The sequence below is a fragment of the Diceros bicornis genome, chromosome 8 (genome assembly GCF_020826845.1).
Source record: "Diceros bicornis minor isolate mBicDic1 chromosome 8, mDicBic1.mat.cur, whole genome shotgun sequence".
In the NCBI taxonomy this organism is placed as follows: Eukaryota; Metazoa; Chordata; class Mammalia; order Perissodactyla; family Rhinocerotidae; genus Diceros; species Diceros bicornis.
In genome coordinates this window covers 85,094,387-85,116,408 of record NC_080747.1, presented here as the reverse complement: position 1 = coordinate 85,116,408, position 22,022 = coordinate 85,094,387, and the positions used below count along the sequence as shown (strand labels likewise).

Below are 22,022 nucleotides of genomic sequence, written 5' to 3'. Positions count from 1 at the left end.
ATCTGTGAAAACACGCCTCTTCATACCCTAAACTCCTACTATAGAACTAGAACACACCAGAATACACAAGCACACATTCCATTATCTGTCAGAGTAATGATGTTATCAGACATCATGTAACTTCTGGAAAATTCCACCATACACTCAAAAGAGAGTGAGAGTGAAAAAGGCAAATAATGTTTTAGCTTTACTATGAAAACAGTTTGGAACTCAAGGACCCCCTGAAAAGTTCCCAGGGATCTCCTGTGGTCCCCTGGCCACACTTAAAGAACCACTGTTCTAGATGTTTGAATCCACCATCAAGGTGTTTTAAAAATTACCTCTGAAAATCACTGTACATTTTTTACATTTTGCAACTCTAAAGCAGGTGTGATAATTCCATGTTAAGATCCTCCTCATCCAGACCTCATCCAGTGGTTCTCATAGAGTTAACTCTGATATCTTTTGTCATGTCATATTAATAAGGGCAAGGGTAAGAAAGTGCAGGAATGGTGGGCACTTTGATTGCGTGAAATAAGTTGATTAATTAATTATTTTAATTGGAGAAGAAATGTATAATCTTGGTTCAAGGCTAGGCTTTATTGGTGTAGAACCACGACCCTCATTCCTTGATCCAGTTTATGGCTGGAAAAAGTGAAGATTTGGATAAGAACATCAATCTTCTCTATCTAGGATCTTGCTGCTGATGCTTAACTATGGGAAAACCTGGCTAGAGTGTCACAGGACGAAGGTCTTAGCTTCCTCTCAGGTCGCAAGGATAACACTGGAGCGTGTCCTCCCATCCGTCATCCCACTGGAACATCACTTCCATCTCCAGTCCTGATACCAGAGCTCTCCTTGATTTCCTGTGATGATGAGTTAGGATTAAATTGCCCAGTAAACAAAGTGGATTTTACAGTAATGTGCTATTAAGATTGGAAAGTTGTTAAATTATGAAATACTATATTTCTATGTAGTATAGTGCTACATTTCTTTGATTCTAAGATGCACATTTTGGCACATTTTAACAACACTGAAATGAGAATGTGTTTTTTGCTCAAAGATACATCAGTTTGGTGGCATTTTTTTTCCTAACTTGTGAAATAGTATCAGTTTTTGTTTTAGTTTTGAAATGTTATCTTCAAATATATTTCTTTTGATGTAATTACAAATGCCTATTTCATGAGGAAGACTACAGTATATTTCACTCTGGTGGTTTCTGTGTTTTTCTTTTAAAAGAAAAATAATGGAATCTGGCAATAATTTATATAAGTATTTTTTATGAAATGTGCACTTCCACATTAAGAGCTTCATAGCAAATAGGAAATTAACATTAAATTACGCTCCTGTAAATTGTTCAGAAGTTTGCTTTCCTATTTTTAAAATCTCTTTTGCTTCTGTTTTAAAATTGATATTCAATATTTAATTCTGTTGATAATAGGTTTATTTTAGGACAGTGGAACTTATAGAAGAGCCTATAAAAGGGTCTCCTGGTCTGAGTTTCTACTTCAAAATTAATGGATTTCCCATATTTCTGAAAGGCTCTAACTGGATACCAGCAGATTCATTCCAGGATCGAGTAACCTCTGACTTGTAAGTTATCATCTTTCTTTTCTTCCTTGTGCTATATTTGTTCCTCTTTTTATTAACACTCCCACAAAGCTTGAGAGTTACCCATTTTTACTTTCTTTAGTTCCTGTGGAAGGAACCGAGAGGTAATATAGAATTCTAGGATTTTGGAAACTTTAGAATGGAAAAGATTTTTAAATCATATATTCCATTCTAATGAGCTATTGATAGTCTTACAGCTAAAGTATTTGAGACTGCTGAAGCTATCCTATTTTTACAAAGCTATTATATGTGTCCTCTGGAGGAACAAGGAAATTACTAATGCATGTTTTGGATAGTTAGTCCCTGAAAAAAAAATTTGGCTTTTTCAGTTTTTGAAAAATGTCTTAAATATTTTTGTGCAGGCTTTTGAAAAAATGGGAACCCGTATTTACCTCTTCATGCTAACATATTTGTATGTTCTTTTACTTTTCCTTAATACAAAAAACTAAAAAAATCCTTAAAATTCTAGATCTAGGAAAAAAGTTAAAGTATTTTTCTGAAGATTTGCGAATAGAACTTTACAAGAAAATAATATTTCCTGATTGGGTTTATAAACTGCTATCTTTGTAATAGTGAAAATAAACACATTTAACTTATTTACAAATGTATAAATATGCACTGTAGTATATTATTTGATGTTTAGAATGTTAGATGTGGTTGGTAACTAAAATCTAATTTTGCCAAAAGTTGTAGTAATTTTCTTTTACTGCAAAATGTGTATATTGTTTTGAATTTCATATGAAAATGAAATTGGTCCCCAGACATAGGCAAAGGTAGTTTGCTCTCTCTTTCCTGTTCAAATGCTCTTCTTCTCTCCTGGTTGGTTGTGGCGGCGGCTCTCCATCACAGCTGGGCCAGTTAGTAACCCCGCCGTGGCTGCCGTTGTTGCGAGCACAGGGCTCTGCGTCCCTACCGCCCTGCTGTTGGTTTCTGTCCTTTCTGCACACTGTTCTAGAGATGGAGGGTACACGCTGTCAAAGAGGCTGTAAATTTCTAGATTTTCCTGAGGGTAATGTGGATAGAAATTGGAAAAGCAGAAGAGAATTTACTAGAGAAAGAAGTACTGGACTGGAGGAATTGTAAAAAGGGAGAAAAGAGTGAGCGAGATACTAATATTCAAATTTTGATTTTTGTCTTACAGTTTGAAATGGTTATATAAAATTAGCACATACTTTCCAAGGTATACAACTGTGTTTTCCTACAGGAATAACTTTAAGACAAAAATTTAGTTTTAAGAATAGTATAATAACATTACTGAAAATTTAGAAAGCAAAGAAAAGATGCCACCCATAATTTTTCCAGGTTTGTTTATGTGGTTACAGTTAATGTGTACATAGTTCTGTCTCACTTTCTTCACTTAGCATTATATCCAAACCATCATAATTTTAAAATGTGTTTTTTCTAACAGATATTTGAAATGTGTTTATCAACCACAATGTATTTTTTAAATCTTTTTTTTTAACATTTTCAAATTTTCAGATTAGCATTTGTTTTAAAAATGTCTTCTATAGGTTGCGGCTGCTGTTGCAGTCTGCTGTGGATGCGAACATGAATACTCTCCGGGTATGGGGAGGAGGAATCTATGAGCGAGATGAGTTCTATGAACTCTGTGATGAACTAGGAATCATGGTGAGTGGCTGACAATGTTTTATTTATTGATATGTCACGATAGCCTGAATTTGACTTCCCGTGTTCTGAGCGGGTGATATTGCTCACTCCTTTTCTCAGAGCCAGGAATGATGTTGCATTTTTTGCGAAGGCATAATTGGCATCTTGCAAACGCAGAGCCATAGTCGATAGCAAATATCATAATTATTTAATTATTTTTAAATGATAGACATTCTGTATATTAATTTATTTATATATAAGTATACATCTATCTACATTTTCTTTGTAATTTTCTTTGTGATATGAAGGTTTGCATAAAAAAGAAAATAAAATATCTAAAAATTTTAACTGTAAGGAGATCTAACACGACCTAGAGAGAAGAAAAATAATAAAATGAAATAAAGAAAAAGTGTGCTTAATACTGTTATTAAGTACTCTGAACATGTTTTGCATTGGTGAGGGTTAAGCAAAGGAAATATATTCTTTTAGTTCTAGTATTACAGTTCTAAAATACCAAGCGCTCCATAGAAGAGCAGTAATTGTGATACCATTGATCATGCTGACGGTCGTGATGTTGTGACAGTGTTCTGTAATGTTCATCAGTGCTAGCATGTCCTCAGCGCTTGGCAGCTGTTTGGTTTCCTCTTTGTGTCAGTCCTGTGAGGAGGTTACTGTTGTTCCCTATCCCTGTCTTGCAGATAAGGAAACTGACACGGGGAGAGGCTCTGTAACTCGCCCAAACTCACCCAGTGGGTGTGTGGTGGAATCAGGCTGACTCAGGCTGACTGATTTGGGGCTGTGCTCTTAGCCACTGTTGTCATAACGGCCTCCCTAAGGATGAGTTTACTGGTTTCATTACTAGAATGCCCATGTCGTAATCCTTTTGGCCATGAAAAGTTAATTTCTTTATAAACAAAGTGTTTCTTAACAGTCTGGTCCATCTCTCAATACCAAATTCCTGGTGAGAATTAGGGGGAATTAGTAGTGAGGTAGGGGGAACTGCTTCTTTTTGAATTCCCCTCGACACACACACACTGTTTCCTTATTTGGAGTCTCTGTTCTTTTCTTTCTTCTGGGCCTACCTAACATTTTCTCTTCTCAGGTTTCCCTGTGGTTCTGGAGCGCCTCGAGGTCTGTGAATGACTTTCCCAGGGCCTCACGCATAGGAGTGCTCCAGTGATCACACCCATCAGGCTAACTTGGTTCTTCATTTGCCTTCAAGATAATCCCCAAAGTTCAGAAGGGAGAATTTCTTTCTCTGTGATCAAATCTGTGGAAGTGCTTGATTGCCTTCTGTTTTGATTTGATAGGTATGGCAGGACTTTATGTTTGCGTGTGCCCTTTATCCGGCTGATCAGGGCTTTGTGGATTCCGTGAGAGCAGAAGTTGCTTACCAGGTAACGTTATTACCCTTCTAAGAAGAAGGAAAACACTTAGGTTTTGGTTTTGCCTTTTGTTAAACCTCTCCTCCTTACTTTTTGTTGTTCTCGTTATTGAATCCCATGAGAAGTCAGTCAGGTAATAGACTCCCTGGTGGTTCCACCCAGCCTGACGGCTCTAACACCACCTGTATGTTGATGAACCCAGCCCTGGTGGTCTAGTGGTTAAGATCTGGTGCTCTCATTGCCGCAGCACAGGGACTTGTCCCCGTTAGGGAACCACACCACCCGTCTGTCGGTTGTCATCCTGTGGCGGCTGCGTGGGGCTGTGATGCTGAAAGCTGTGCCACCAGGATTTCAAATACAGCAGGGTCACCCATGGTGGACAGGTTTCAGGGGAGCTTCCATACTAAGACAGACTAGGAGGAAGGACCTGGCCACCCACTCCTGAAAAATTGGCCATGAAAACCCTATGAATAGCAGGGAGCATTGTCTGATATAATACCAGAAGGTGAGAGGATGGCACAGAAAGACTGGGCAGGGTCCGCTCTGCTGTCCACAGGGTCACTGGGAGTCAGAACTAACTTAACGGCACTAATAACAATATGCTGATGACCCAGGCTTGTCTGCTGAATTCCTGCTTCTTGTATCCAGCTGGCTTCGGTGCCTCCCCTTGAAGGTTTAATGGGCATGTTAAATGTAGTGTGTCCAAACCAAACGTACGTTATATTACCACCCCCAAACTTGCTTTTCCTGCAGTTTTCCCCACCTCAGTAAATGGCAATGCCAGCCTTTGAATTCCTCAGGTCAAAATTTAAAGTAATTCTGACTCCTTGATTTCTTTTGCATTCCACATATACACACTTATGTTTATAGATCTATAAATGCAAAGAAGTGATTATGTCCTAACTCTGTCCACTGGAAGGCCTAAAACAATGAACAACCTAATAATATTGAGCATCCTTATATTGAAATAATACTTGCCATTAGAGAAGGGCTTCTTAGAGAAATGGCTGATTACAGGTCTGGGACAGGAAATATACTAGATAATCCTGGAGTATTTTGACATACAGATAATAAGGAAGCTATCAAAGATTTGTCAAAAGAACTTTGATGAGACTCTGGTCAACGAAAAGTAGGACAATTTGAGATTCAGTAAGGATAAGAATGTCAGTGGATTGAAATCCAAGTATGTTAAAATCCAAGAGTTCATAATTATAGTGTCTGTGGATATATATGTGTGTGAAAAACCTAACGAAATGCAAGGAAGCGATTACTATAACACTCAAGATAGTGGTTACTTTTGGAAGGAGGAAGGAACTGCGATTAGGATGGGGCACGTGAGGGCTTCTTGGGGTGGTTGGTAAAGTTCTCTTCCTTGGTCTGGGTGGTGGTTACGAGGGTGATTGTCTTATTAGTAGTTCACTATGTCGTAATTTGTTTTCTGTATCTGTGTTTAATTTTTTTTTTAAATAAAGGTTTAAAAAGTGCACATTGAATCATCCCTTGCTCAGAGCCCTCCAGATAAAGTTAAAGATCCTCACTGGGCACTGTCCTGTCTCTGTCTGCCTCTTCACCTCATCAAGCACCATCTCGCCCAGCTGCCCTGGAATGCCTTCCCCATTAGCCTCCCTTGTAGACCACCTCACTCATTCTCTTCTGGCTCCTTTTACCTTGAGCATGACTTTCTCTGGAAAAGCCTTCCTATATCTGGAAGTCCGGAGTAGGTCATTTGTCCTTTGTGACACACATTACACTTTGAATGACTTGTTCAGTGTATTGTCACCACTGCAAGATTGTAATCTTGCCGAGGTCTTGGGCTTGTCCTCTCTGTATCCTCACAACCAGGCTGTAGATAAATGGATGGATAGATGAATAACTTTTGAAAGTTTTAATTTTCTTATGTACAGATAACTAAAATATATCTATGTGCCTTCAATTCTTTTGTATATTACTAAAGAGAAGGAGAACTTTTTTATGCAGAGTTTGTTAAAATTTTGAAGTAAAGCTTACCGTAAAATTCTTTTTTGTTTTCTTTTTTTAATTTTATTTATTTATTTTTTTCCCCCAAAAGCCCCAGTAGATAGTTGCATGTCACAGCTGCACATCCTTCCAGTTGCTGTACGTGGGACACGGCCTCAGCATGGCCGGAGAAGCGGTGCGTCGGCGCGTGTCCGGGATCTGAACCTGGGCCGCCAGCAGTGGAGTGCGTGTACTCAACTGCTAAGCCACAGGGCCGGCCCATAAGATTCTAGGTCAGATTGAAGGGTGTGTGGGGCACAGAGTCCCTGAAGTTTCTTGCCTCTTCAGTATTTGTATTTGTGTTTTCATCAGCACCATAAACATGTCAGTCACAGTTGGTAGCAGCCCTCACTTACCTGGGCATATACACAGGCAAATAAAGGAAATACTGTTTATAAGGCTGGTTTAAAAAAACACAAGACTTTAATTTTTTTTGAGATGTATCTCTTTTTTTTTTTTTGGTGAGGAAGATTCACCCTGAGCTAACATCTCTTGCCAATCCTCCTCTTTTTTTCCTTGAGGAAGATGAGCCCTGAGCTGACATCTGTGCCAGTCTTCCTCCATTTTGTATGTGGGTTGTTGCCTCAGCATGGCTGACTACTGGTGTAGGTCTGTGCCCGGGATCTGAACCCACATACCCGGGTGGCGAAGTGGAGTGTGCTGAACTTAACCGCTGTGCCACAGGGCTGGCCCCGAGATGTGTCTCTTTAATACCACCCTTTATGCACCTCTATTCCTGTGTGAGTGACTTAGCCTCTTGCATGGAGACTACGTTGAGAACATGAGCTGGGATCCATCACTGTAATCTGCTGTTACGGTGAAAGAGAAGCTGTCAATTCCAGTGAGGTTGTATTGCTAAAACACATTCTGAAAGAATTTCTCTTGACCATTGGCTTACTCGGTTGTTCTCAAAGAGATGTAATTGCTGTCTTCTGCTGGGGCACATCTCCCAGTGTGTCAGAAGAACTGGATCCTGTGATCTTTATGGAGGGCCAGCCCACAGTGAGCCCAGTTCATGCAGACCTCGATTCTTAAGGCTGGCAGCGTTTTCAGATAGATTCTCTAATTTCTTCTATGTGTAGATATATTCAGTAATTTACTTAACCTTGGTTGATTTCTTGGTACATGATGTTGATAGTTATTTCAGGAGACATTCTCTTGATGCCCTAATTTTTTTTCCTTTAGAATATTCCATGTATTTAACTTCCAGAGTATCTCTGGTTCTCGCTTGCTTTGTAAAACAAAACTCTGGTCATCCTTATGGTTGTGTTTGTTCTGCCTCATTTGTTTGTTCACACAAAACTCCAACTGGCTCTTGAGGAACTCACCCCTGCAGTGTAATGTCTCCTTTGAATTTCTTAGAACCTTTTTGTGGCAAGGCACGTAATGATGAGGTTCATTTATTTTTCTTTTTTAATAAAAAGGATTATATTTTCTTTAGTTTTTATACAGCAGGTAAGAAGAACCCTATCTTATCAGTATTTATAATATCTAGATAAAAAGAATCTCAGAGATTTCTTAAAATGTATTCCCACAGGTAACATTACTAGCCGTTTTCTAATGAGTTTTCTGGCACATAAGAATTTATATGCAGAAATGAATGGCTGTAATTTTGTGAATAATTATAGCTCTGAGTTTTTTTATGTTGAGCATTTGAAAATTATTTTATATTTTCTTAAATTTTAGGTCAGGAGACTGAAATCTCATCCCTCCATCATCATATGGAGTGGAAATAATGAAAATGAAGCAGCGCTGATGATGAATTGGTATGGCATACATTTCAGTGACTTGCATACCTACATCAATGATTATGTGACACTGTATGTGAAAAACATCCGGGAGGTCGTCTTGGCAGTAAGTAATGACTTTTAATGCAGTAGAATTTAAGAACCTGTTTTAAAAATGGATCAGTTTGAATATTGGTGTATTTTTAGGCCTCCTTCTTTAGGGCAGCCTTCAACAATATCATTTAATGCAGAGTAGTCCGTTGCAGTGCTGGAGCATGTGAAAGCCTTCATGGGTTGTGACTTTGAGAGTTAACTTACTTGTGGAGCTCACCACACATACACCAACATTGTGCTTACCATTGCAAGTTGTCACAGACTCTTTGGAGCTCATTCATGGATCCCCAAAGGTTGAGAATCTCTACATTAGATGATTTATTGATATGTCATTTTTTTCTTCTTTGATATATTAATATAGTGAATTCTGTGAATTAATTTTCTTTTTCTTTCTCTCTTTCTTTCTTTCTTTCTCTCTTTCTTTTTCTCTCTCTCTCTCTTTCTTTTTCTCTCTCTCTCTCTCCCTCTCCCTCTTTTCTTTCTTTCCTTTCCATTAGCCCTGAGCTAACCTCCTTTGCCAGTCCTCCTCTTTTTCCTGAGGAAGATTGGCCCTGAGCTAACATCTGTGCCTGTCTTCCTCTATTTTTATATGTGGGACGCTGCCACAGCATGGCTTGACAAGCAGTGTGTAGGTCCGTGCCCGGGATCTGAACCTGTGAACCCCAGGCCGCCAAAATGGAGCACGTGAACTTAACCACTATGCCACCAGGCTGGCCCCTGTGAATTAATTTTCTAATGGTAAACTAGTCCTAGTATAAGCTCTATTTAGTTATAATGCCTTGTTCTTTTATTCTATGCTAGATTTGATTTGCTAATATTTTAGTTAGAATTTAAAAATTCATATTTACAAGTAAAACTGGTGTATGATAAGAATTAGAAACTCACATGCCTAGAGGAGCCAAATCTGTTAAAGAAAATTGAATAGAGTAGAGAAGATGAGGCTCTCAAAGAGAGAAGAGAGGACTGTGGTAATAGGAGAATGGATATTGGGCTTTATAACATTTGTGTTCAGCATCAAACAATGCTATCTAAACATAATCATCAGCAAGACAGATTTGGCCTGTAAAACCCAGCTTGTAGCATTTGGTATGTGTGTGCTCACCTTGTGGAATGAGTTAGGAGGCTTTTTCTTTTTTTTAATGTCTAGGGACAATTTAAATAAAATAGAGATTATCGGTTTTATTGAGACAAATTCACCCATAAAACACTCTGGGCCCCGTGCCTCTCTGGGGGGCATGGATTTTTTCTGCCATATATTTAATTTCTCCTGTGATTATTTCCAATTTGGGTTTCCACCTTCTTCTGAAACTATGGATATTTATGTTTTCTAGGAACATAGCATTTCGTCTAGAATTCAAAAGCTACTGTGTAAGTAGACATGCTTCTTTTAGAGTATGTTCACTGGAAGCAGCTGTGCAGGCTGAGAGACGCACCCCCCCACCCCCCAGGATTGTCCATGCAAGGAATGTTTGGGTGTGGAAGTTGCTCCCTTTTGTGTGTGTGTGTATGTCCGTTGTGGATATCTGCAGTTACCTCTGGAACCAAATACCCCAGCCAGAAGATTTCTATAGACACGGAGAAGAGGGAACACAGCTAGCTCAATTTTTCTATAGGTGGTTCATTTATTTTTTTTCTTTCTTTTTTCTTTTGTAAGAGAGCAGTAGAGACTCTTCTTCTTTTTTTTTTTTTTTTTTTGACTCCCTTCACCCATTGCACACACACACACACACACACACCCCATCCCCTGCCTCTGGCAACCACCAATCTGTTCTTTGTATCTATGAGCTTGTTTTTCTTTTTAGATTCCACATATAAGTGAGATCATATGGTATGTGTCTTTCTCTGTCTGACTTATTTTACATAGCATAATGCCCTCAAGGTCTATCCATATTGTCACAAATGGCAAGATTTCATTCTTTTTTTTTTATGGCTGAGTAATAGTCTATGTATATATATATATATATATCACATTTTCTTTATCCATTCATTCATCAATGGACACTTAGGTGGTTTCCATATCTTGGCTATTGTAAATAATGCTGCAGTGAACATGAGGGTGCATATTATCTTTTTGAATTAGTGTTTTCATTTTCTTTGAATAAATACCCAGAAGTGGGATTGCTGGATCATATGGTAGTTCTATTTTTAATTTTTTGAGGAACCTCTGTACTATGTTCCGTAGTAGCTGTGCCAATTTACATTCCCAACAGCACACACAAGGGTTCCCTTTTCTCCACATCCTTGCCAGCATTTGTCATCTCTTGTCTTTTTGGTAATAGCCAGTCTAAGAGGTGTGAGGTGGTATCTCATTGTGGTTTTGATTTGCATTTCCCTGATGATTAGTGATGTTGAGCGCCTTTTCATGTACCTCTTGGCCATCTGTATGTCTTCTTTGGAAACATGTCTATTCAGATGCTTTGCCCATTTTTAAATTGGATTGTTTGGTTTTTTTGCTGCTGAGTTCATTTTGTTGATGGTTTTCTTTGCTGTACAGAAGCTATTTATTTATTTATTTTGTGAGGAAGATCAGCCCTGAGCTAACATCTGCCAATCCTCCTCTTTTTGCTGAGGAAGATTGGCCCTGGGCTAACATCCGTGCCCATCTTCCTCTACTTTATATGGGATGCCGCCACAGCATGGCTTGCCAAGCAGTGTGTCAGTGTGTGCCCGGGATCCCAACCGGCAAACCCCAGGCTGCCGCAGCGGAGCGCGCGCACTTAACCACTTGCGCCACCAGGCTGGCCCCAACAGAAGCTTTTTAGTTTGATATAGTCCCACTTGTTTATTTTTGCTTTTGTTGCCTTTGCTTTTGGTGTCAAATCCAAAAAATCATTGCCAAGGCTGATACCAAGGAGCTTATCATCTATGTTTTCTTCTAGGAGTTTTATGGTTTCAGGTTTTACATTCAAGTCCTCAATCCATTTTGAGTTAATTTTTGTCTATGGTATAAGATAGTGGTCCAGTTTCATCCTTTTGCATGTGGCTGTCCATTTTCCCCTACTCAATTTATTGAAGAGACTTTCCTTTCCCCATTGCATATTCTTGGCTCCTTTGTCATAAATTAATTGACTGTGTATGTGGGGGTTTATTTTGTGCTCTCTATTCTGCTCCATTGATCTGTGTATCTGTTTTTATGCCAATATCATACTGTTTTAATTACTAAAGCTTTGTAATATAGTTTGAAGTCAGGGAGCATGATACCTCCAGCTTTGTTCTTTTTTCTTCAGATTACTTTGGCTCTTCGGGGTCTTTTGTGGTTCCATACAAATTGTAGGATTGTTTGTTCTATTTCTGTGAAAAGTGACATTGGAATTTTGATAGGGATCACACTGAATCTGTAGATTGCATTGGCTGGTATCGAAATTTTAACAATATTAATTCTTCTAATCCATGAGCACAGAATATCTTTCCTTTTATTTGTGTCTTCTTCAATATCTTATAGTTTTCAGTGTACAAGTCTTTTACCTTCTTGGTTAAATTTATTTGTAGGTATTTTAGTTTTTTGATGCAGTTGTAAATGAGATTGTTTTCTTAATTTGTCTTTCTGATTTTTCATTATTAGTGTATAGAAACACAACAGATTTCTGTATATTGATTTTGTACCCTGCAACTTGAATGAATTCATTTGTTAGATCTAACAGTTTTTTGGTGAAGTCTTTAGGGTTTTCCATATATTTTTTCCATACATTAATTTTTTTACATATATTAGTAATTCCACATATTATTTACATAATATTCACATATTATGATATATGACAGAATAATATCATGTTATCTGCAAATAGTGACAGTTTTACTTCTTCCTTACTAATTTGGATGCCTTTTATTTCTTTTTCTTGCCTAATTGCTTTGGCTAGGTCTTCAGATACTATGTTAAATAAAAGTGTTAAGAGTGGGCATCCTTGTCTTGTTCCTAATCTTAGAGGAGAAGCTTTGAGCTTTTCATCTTTGAGTAAATTGTTAGCGGTGGACTTGTCATATATGGCGTTTATTATGTTGAGGTATATTCCCTCTGTACCCACCTAGTTGAGAGTTTTTATCATAAATGGAGGTTGAATTTTGTCAAATGTTATTTTTCTGCATCTGTCAAGATGATTTTATGATTTTTATCCTTCGTTTTGTTAATGTGATGTAGCGCCTTGATTGATTTGCGGATGTTGAACCATCCTTGCATCCCTGGAATAAATCCCACTTGATCATGGTTTATGATCCTTTTAATGTATTGTTGAATTTTGTTTGCTAATATTTTGTTGAGAATTTTTGCATCTATGCTAATCAGTCCTGTAATTGGCCTGTAATTTTCTTTTCTTGTGTTGTCCTTGTCTGGTTTTGTTATCAGGGTAATGCTGGCCTCGTAAGATGAGTTTGGAAGTGTTCCCTCCTCTTCAACTTTTTTGGGAGAGTTTGAGAAGGATTGGTATTAATTCTTTGAATGTTTGCTAGAATTCACCAGTGAAGCCATTTGGTCCTGGACTTTTGTTTGTTGAGAGGCTTTTGATTACTTACTCAATCTTCTTGCTAATAATTCATTTGTTCAAATTTTCTATTTCTTCATGATTCAGTCTTGCAAGGTTGTATGTTTCTAGGAATTTGTCCATTCTCCTAGATTGTCCAGTTTGTGGGCATATGGCTTTTCATAGTAGTCTCTTATGATTATTTGTATTTCTGTGGTATCAGTTATAACATCTCCTCTTTCATTTCTGATTTTATTTATTTGAGTCCTCTCTCTCTTTTTCTCTTGGTGAGTCTAGCTAAAGGTTTGTCCATTTTTTTTCCTTTTCAAAGAACCACTTCTTGTTTTCATTGATCTTTTCTATTGTCTTTTTAGTCTCTATTTCATTTATTTCTACTCTGATCTTTGTTGTTTCCTTCCTTCTGCTAACTTTAGGCCTTGTTTTTTCTTCGTTTTCTAGTTCCTTGAGGTGTAAAGTTAGGTTATTTATTTGAGATTTTTCTTGTTTGTTGAGATAGGCATTTATCGCCGTGAACTTCCCTCTTAGAACTGCTTTTGCTGCATCCCATATGTTTTGGTATGTTATATTTCCATTTTCATTTGTCTTAAGGTATATTTTATTTCTTTTTTGATTTCTTCTTTGACCCCATTGGTTGTTCAGTAGCATATTGTTTAATTTCCACATATTTGTGAACTTTCTGGTTTTTTTTTTTTTTTGTAATTGATTTCTAGTTTCATACCATTCTGGTCAGAAAGGTATGAAAGGTATATCATTCTGCTTGATATGATTTCAGTCTTCTTAAATTTGTTAAGACTTGTTTTGGGGCCCAACATGATTTTTCATGTAGAATATTTCATATGCTCTTGAGAAGAATGTGTTTTCTCTTGCTTTTGGATGGAATATTATGTATATATTTGTTAATTCCATCTGGTCTAATGTGTTGTTTAAGGATGATGTTTCCTTGTTGATTTTCTGTCTGCATGATCTATCCATTGATGTAAGTGGGATATTAAAATCCCCTACTATTGTATGGCTGTCTATTTCTCACTTTAGGTCTTTAATATTTGCTTTATATATTTAAGTGCTGCTATGGTGGGTACATAAATACTTATAAATGTTATATCCTCTTGTTGTATTGACCACTTTATTGTTAGGTAAAGCCCTTCCTTCCCTCTCTCTCTCTGTTTTTTTTTTTTTTTTTGGTGAGGGAGATTGGCCCTGAACTAACATCTGTGCAAATCTTCCTCTATTTTGTATGTGGGACACTGCCACAGCATGGCTTGAGGAAAAGTGTGTAGATCTGCACCCGGGATCCGAACCTGTGAGCCATGGGCTCCCGAAGTGGAGTGCGCAAACTCAACTGCTACGCCACCAGGCCAGCCCCCCAGTCTTTGTTTTAAAGTCTGTTTTGTCTGATATAAGCATTGCTACACCAGCTCTTTTGGATTCCATTTGCATGGAATATCTTTTTTCATCCCTTACTTTCTGTCTTTGATATGCCACTTCTAAAATTATATAATTATAGGGCCGGCCCCCGTGGCTTAGCGGTTAAGCGCGTGTGCTCCGATGCTGGCAGCCAGGGTTCGGATCCGGGGCATGCACCGTTGCACCGCTCCTCTGGCCATGCTGAGGCCGTGTACCACATACAGCAACTAGAAGGATGTGCAGCTGCGACATACAACTATCTACTGGGGCTTTGGGGGAAATAAATAAATAAAATTAAAAAATAAATAAATAAATAAATAAATTATATAATTATAAATACTAAAGTAGGATTTGATATATATCATATATGAATATGTTGGTATGTGATATAAAGTGCAAAGAGCAAGGAAAGAACTTGTTACCAACTCCACCTTAGGGCCCTTCCTTTTTGGTGGTTCTCTGTGCATCACTATTTGTTTAATAGGCATATTATACTTGTATTTACTACATGCTAACATATTATATCTTATAAAATTGCTTTGTTTACAGGGAGAGCAAGCAGCGTGTTTTTTTGTTTTTGCAGTAGTGCCTTCAAAAGCTTTAACTTTTTTTTTTAATCTTTTTTAAACCAGTTTATTGAATTATAATTAACTTATAGTAAACTGCACATATTCGAAGTGTACAATCTGATTATTTTTGAAAGATGTGTACATCCATGGAACCATCACCACCGTCAAGATAATAGATATATCTACCCTCCTCCCCAATTTTTTTATTGAGATCATGTTGGCTTATAACATTGTGTAAATTTCAGGTGTAAATTATTATATTTTAGTTTCTGTTTAGACTGCATTGTGTTTACCACTGATAGTCTACTTTTTGTCCGTCACCATATATATGTGCCCTTTTACCCCTTTTGTCCTCCACCCACCCCTTTCTACTCTGGTAACCACTAATCTGTTCTCCTTATCTGTGTGTTTCTTTATCGTCCACGTATGAATGAAATCATATGGTATTTGTCTTTGTCTGACTTATTTCGCTTAGCATAATACTGTCAAGGTCCATCCATGTTGTTGCAAATGGCACAATTTTGTCTTTTTTATAAAAGTAGTATTCCATTGTGTGTATGTATATATATATATATCACATCTTCTTTATCCATTCATCTGTTGATGGGCACTTGGGTTGCTTCCATGTCTTGGCTATTGTGAATAATGCTGCTGTGAACATAGGGGTGCATAAATCTCTTTGAATTGTTGATTTCATATTGTTCGGATATCCCAGTAGTGGGATAGCTGGATCATATGGTATTTCTATTTTTAATTTTTTGAGAAGTCTTCATACTGTTTTCCATAGTGGCTGCACCACTTTGCATTCCCACCAACAGTGTATGAGGGTTCCTTTTCGCCACATCCTCTCCAACACTTGTTATTTCTTGTCTTGTTAATTATAGCCATTCTGACGAGTGTCAGGTGATGTCTCATTGTAGTTTTGATTTGCATTTCCCTAATAATTAGTGATGTTGAACATCTTTTCATGTGCCTATTGGCCATCTGTATATCTTTTTAGAAAAATGTCTGTTCATATCCTCTGCCCATTTTTTGATCGGGTTGTTTTTTTGTTGTTGAGATGTATGAGTTCTTTATATATTTTGGAAATTAACTCCTTGTCGAATATGTGATTTGCAAATATTTTCTTCCAATTGGTGGGTTGTCTTTTCATTTTGTTCACGATTTCCTTTGCCTTGCAGAAGCTTTTTAGTCTGATGTAGTCCCATTTGTTTATTTTTTCTTTTGTTTCCCTTGCCTGAGTATTGACATGGTATTCAAATAGATACTGCTAAGATTGATGTCAAAGAGTATACTGCCTATATTTTCTTCTAAGGGTTTTATGGTTTCAGGTCTTTCATTCAAGTCTTTAATGCATTTTGAGTAAATTTTTGTGTATGGGGTAAAATAATGGTCTACTTTCATTCTTTTGCATAAAACATTTAACTTTTTAAAAACTTGAGTGTTTAACATGTGATTTAATAATCTAATTGTCTTTATAATTTTTGTCTATAATTGGATGTTTTAAATGTTTTGGTGTATCCTCAAGCAATTTGAAAAGGGATATATTTAAAAGAATACTGTGTGATTTTGGCCGTCAAACATGCCCAGTTTATGGCACTATTCCATTTATGTGATGAAATGTCAGTGAAGATTCGTGAATAACATAGGTTCATATTTTTAGCTTATCTGATATGCTAAGGCATGAGTCATGAAAAATTTTTCTATTCACGAAACGTGATGCCATAAGCTTTAATTAATAGAGAACATTTATTTTATAATCTTTTTACACACAGCATTGGTATTATGTTTTTCATATCTGATGGATTTAAGAAATGGATTTTAATATCTGAGGATTTTCATTTCATAGCTTAGTGGTTAAGAGCTCATGACTCCAAATCCTGGCTGGGCCACCTACTCTCTATGTAATCTTGGGCAAGTTACTTAATCTCTGTTTTCCCATGTATAAAACTGAGTCAACAATAGGCACTAACTCTTAAGAGTTGTCATGTGGATTAGTGAGATAATGGATGGAAGGTGTGTTACGCAGACTCGGGCACATAGTGGACTTTTAATCAGTGCTTGTTATCATTATCATTGTTTTCAGTCAACAAGATAGGTCTTCAGAAACCTGCAAACTTTAATCTCTAATTTTAACACTACATTCTTGCACTTGCTAAAAAATTAGCTTCTATGTGCCACTTCTTCTCCATCTTTGAAATGGAAATATGATGCCTTTCTCACAAGGGATATATGTATTTTTAAAAATGATTTTGTGAGAAATAATTGATGTTTGCCAATTTCTTTGAAGATGGACAGGATTAAGTGCTATACAATCATTAATGTTGTTAATTCTATCCAAGCATAAGGCATTTAAAGAAAAGGACCATAAATTGATCCATCCACACACTAATCGTAATGATTAGTTTCCTCTTGCACGTCATTCTTTTTTAAAATAGTCATTCTCTTGGTTCATCTTATGGTCTCTTGGTCCAAATAAGCATTTAAGTCATGACCTAGAAAGTGGTCATCTGTGAGATTTGAGACTAAAACTCAGGCCTCAAGAGGAAATGATACAAAAATGGAAAGAATTGTAGTGCTTCATCAGGGTTGGATATTTTCAGGCAGAGACTCAAATTACTAATGAGTCTGGCTCAGCTAACTAAATTCTTCAAGGATTTGGAGAACGGAGGGAAATCAATCTAGCTTGATCGATTAAGATGATTGATCGGCCTTCTCCAGTATTACTTCAAAGCCATTAAAACAGAATGTAGTTTAAAATTTAAGACTATCTATAATCTTACCATGCTTTTTAATGTTTTAAAATTCAACCAACAGGGCTGGCTCAGTGGCGTAATGGTTAAGTTCGCATGATCCGCTTCGGCAGCCTTGGGTTTGCAGGTTCATATCCTGGGCGCAGACCTACGCACTGCTTATCAAGCCATGCTGTGGCGGCGTCCCATATATAAAGTGGAGGAAGATGGGCACGGATGTTAGCCCAGGGCCAATCTTCCTCAGCAAAAAGAGGAGGATTGGCAACAGATGTTAGCTCAGGGCTAATCTTCCTCACCATAAAAAAAAAATTCAGCCAGCATCTGCTGAGTACCTCTTAGCAGGAGCAAAGCCTCATTCCCAAGGCTGTGTGGAAACAGTTGTCCTCATGGAGCTTACGGTCTGCTCTCAGGGGAAATGTGGAAAGAATTACCGGTTCTACAGGGCAGACTGAAAGAAGTGCTATGAAAAATGTAGTTCCAAAACGTTGGTAACTGTGTGGAAGAACCATTAATTTTAACTGGAAGGATCTGCGAAGGCTTTCAAGTAAAAGGTGGCATTCAAACCAGGCCTTAAAGCTGTAGTAGAATTTGAGGCAAAGGATTGTTCAGTAGGTATTTTAGGCCATGAAAACAATGTGAGTAAAGGTAAAAAGATGTGTATGTCTAGGAAGCAGCAGGCAGCGCCCAGTGCCTGAAGCAAAGGACTGCTGGACTGGGGAGGGAGAATCAAAGATAGAAAAGGCGATTTGGAAACAAATCTTACAAGGACTGTGAATCATGTTATGGAGTTGGGCTTTGTTAAGTAGGCAGTGGGAAGCTAGTGGACATTTTGGGGGAGGGGAGGGACTTTATCTGACCCAAGTTTGGGAAAGTGCCTTTGCTAGCAAAGAATTGGAGAGGTGAGAGATTCTAGGCAAGGAAACCAGTTATAATAACCAAGAATTGCAAGTTATTGAGAATATTATATATACCAGACACTGGTTTGTTAATTATGATTATTATATTAATTAATATGATTATTATAATATACTAACATATTAATGATATAGGTTCTTTATAGAATTTATTTCTTTAAATTTTACAGCTACCCTGGAATGTAAGTAATATAATCTTTGTTTTAGAGAGGAGACATTGGAGGGTTAGAAAGATTAATTACTCAAGGTCATACGGGTCATAGGTAGTGGAATCCAATGGAGTGGGGCTGAGAAGAAGATGAAAAAAAATATTTGAATTCATACTGAATGTGGGAGTTAAGAGAGAGAGAAGGAGAAATTGAAGATGACTCCTACTTGGGTAGCGTTAATCAAGGTAGGAGGCACAGTCAGCTAAGTTTGAGATTAGTAAATACAGAATTCTGCTTTGAAAGGCTGGATTTCAGATGTTGGTAGGACAAGCCAGGTGGAAATGTGGAGCTGGTTATTGGGAATAGAAGTGTGGAGGTAAAGTAGTCTGGGAGTAATCAGAATGTCGGTGAGAGGGGAAGCCTTGGGAGAGGGTGTAGAACAAGGGGAGGCTGATGAGAGAGCAGTGTCCCTCTGAGAATGGAGAGGGGAGCTGGAAAAGGAGGATGAGAAAGGTTTGGGGAAACCAGAACATGAAAGAGTAGTGGACGAGCAGCCAAGGCTAGAGAGACCTTCAGAAATAATGGGTGGAAACAGGTCACATACTGCACCAGAGAAGGGAGGGTGTGGGGACTTTTGCTTTATTTGGTAAGTAGAAGTCTATGGGTAGTTTTCGAAAAACAGAAACAATTTCAGTGGAGTGGAAAGTTCAAGAGCTGAATGTCAGAGACTAAGAATCTGATGGATGGCCAGGAATCAAGGGAAATTTTTATTACGATGAGGGGAGTCCTTAAGCTGAAGGAAAAGGGCAGTGAGAGAGATTTTTTTAAAAGAGTGGCAGATAATTTATTGGCTATAGTTCCAAAGTGAAATAAAAAGAGACCAGAAGACAGAGAGGCTGGCAAAGGAAAGGAGTAAGGATTTTTTTTTTCTGTGACAGAAGAGAAACAAGAAAAAAATGGATGGATATATCAAGAAAAAATGAGACCTAATGGAGAAAAGCTGAGAAAATTATTTTCTGACAGTCTTGTTTCTTGGGAGGCTTTACTGGCCTTCTGAAGTATGTTGTATATTCCAGAGAGCCTTGTGCTTCTCCTTCAAACATTGATCACACTTACAGTGACCTGTTCAGCATCTGGTTTCACCCCAGATCTCAGTCTGCTCTTTAATTTTATTTATTTATTTTTCCCCACAAAGTCCCAGTAGATAGTTGTATATCATAGCTGCACATCCTTCTAGTTGCTGTATGTGGGACGTGGCCTCAGCATGGCCGGAGAAGCGGCGCATCGGTGCGCGCCCGGGATCCGAACCCAGGCTGCCAGCAGCGGAGCACGCGCACTTAACCGCTAAGCCGCGGGGCCGGCCCTCAGTCTGCTCTTTAAAGAGCCGGTCAGCACGTCCGTATTGTTCTGCTGAACCTCCAGTACATGGAAAGAGCTGCATGCCTGGCACATAGGAAACGCTCAGAAGAGATTTGATGTGTTAATACCTGATGACGTCATAGATTTTCTCTCTCTCTCTGCAGTGCTGAAAAACACCTGACACACAAAAAACACTTGGCAAATACTTGCTAAATGATGATTTTTCTCAGTGAAATAGGCAGTGAGTTCATTTATTGAGATGATAACTAAAACATTTTGAGTAGGCACTACATTAAATACTTAGATGCTAGCTGCAGTAACAAACCACCGTTTCAGTGATTTCCATAATACAAGTTTCTTTCTCACTCACTAACACTGTAAAATGGCTGCTCCTGATGGACAGGCAGCTCTCCTCCTCTCAGAGACCTGGGCTTCTTTCATCGTCCAGCTCCACCATCTCCTAGGCCCTTGCCTGCAAGTGGGGGAAGAGGATGAGAATGAGGCACGTGGCCCCACAGAGATGCAGCGAGGTTAGGAAGCCACTTGCTAGGGACAGCTCTGTGTTGTGGAAATGGAAACATGAATTTTGGTGGACTCTTAGTCTTCTCTTCCACACAAGTTATTTACCATTTACACTAGCCCTATGAAGGAGGTACTGTTACGATCCCTACTCTTTAGATAAGACTACTGAGGCTTAGACCTGTCCAAAACCAGTAATTTCTGATTTGGGATTTAAACTCTGGTCCATCTGACTCAGTAGCCTCTATTCTTAACCACTAGACCTGTGTTTCTCAAGTGGAGGTGATTTTGTCCCCAAGGGACAAGGGCACATTTGGCAATGTCTGTAGACACTTTTTTTTGGGGGGGAGTCACACTGACATCTAGTGGGTAGAGGCCAGGGATGCTGCTAAACATCCTAAAATGCGTAGGACCCCCCCCCCCCCCCACACACACACAGCCAACCTATACACACAAAGCAAAAAATTTTCAGGTCCCAAATGTCAATAGTTCCAAGGTTGAGAAATTCTGCACTAGACTGTACACTACCCATGATGGTAAAGACATGATGGAAGAAAATGAGGAACAGCTGCTGTCAGGAATAAGCTAAGTGTTAATTATGAAAGGCTATAAACAATTGGTGAATAGTAGGAAGGCACTGGTGGTGGTTGAGTGCGGAAGAAGGTAAATGCTTCTGTTATTTTTCTGTCAGCTACTTGGCATTTCTGAGACTTCATAGTATTTTTAAAGAAGTAAGTGATCTGTACTTTACTGGGTGAAAATATTATCCTTTAAACCATTTTATCTCTGAACTCAGGGAGATAAGACTCGTCCTTTTGTCACATCCAGTCCTACAAATGGGGCCGAATCCGTTGCAGAAGGCTGGGTCTCTCACAACCCATATGACAAGCATTTTGGTGACATACATTTTTATGACTATGTCAGTGATTGCTGGAATTGGAAAATTTTCCCAAAAGCTCGATTTGCCTCTGAATATGGATATCAGTCCTGGCCTTCCTTCAGTACATTAGAAAAGGTAAGCCATCTTTGATTTCCCAATGATTCAGAATGGTAGGCTCTGGGCGTTATGTCACTTCCTAAACAGTGGTTCAGAAAGCCAAATGAAATCTACTTATTTAAATGAAAGTTTACAAAGAAGGTGATGGAAGAGAACTTTTTTTTTCTTTAACCTTTGGGGAGCTAACCTTGTAGTCATCCTTTTGGGGATTATAACTTTTTTATATTGATTCTTTTTTCTTTTTTTGTGAGGAAGATCAGCCTTGAGCTAACATCCATACCAATCCTCCTCTTTTTGCTGAGGAAGACTGGCCCTGGGCTAACATCCGTGCCCATCTTCCTCCACTTTATATAGGACGCCGCCACAGCATGGCCTGCCAAGCGGTGCGTCAGTGCGCGCCCGGGATCCAAACCCCAGCCACCAGCAATGGAGTGTGTGCACTT

At 38.4% G+C, this 22,022-nt stretch overlaps 1 protein-coding gene across 1 annotated transcript in view; it reads left to right on the top strand.

Annotated features, from left to right (window-relative positions):
• The window catches only part of MANBA (mannosidase beta), a 128,543-nt gene that overhangs the window by 76,779 nt on the left and 29,742 nt on the right, over nucleotides 1-22,022 (top strand). The window contains exons 8-12 of the mRNA XM_058547586.1: nucleotides 1,421-1,572; nucleotides 3,102-3,219; nucleotides 4,509-4,595; nucleotides 8,286-8,453; nucleotides 21,379-21,597. Coding sequence (XP_058403569.1) covers nucleotides 1,421-1,572; nucleotides 3,102-3,219; nucleotides 4,509-4,595; nucleotides 8,286-8,453; nucleotides 21,379-21,597 — 744 coding nt within the window. The remainder of the gene's footprint in view (nucleotides 1-1,420; nucleotides 1,573-3,101; nucleotides 3,220-4,508; nucleotides 4,596-8,285; nucleotides 8,454-21,378; nucleotides 21,598-22,022) is intronic.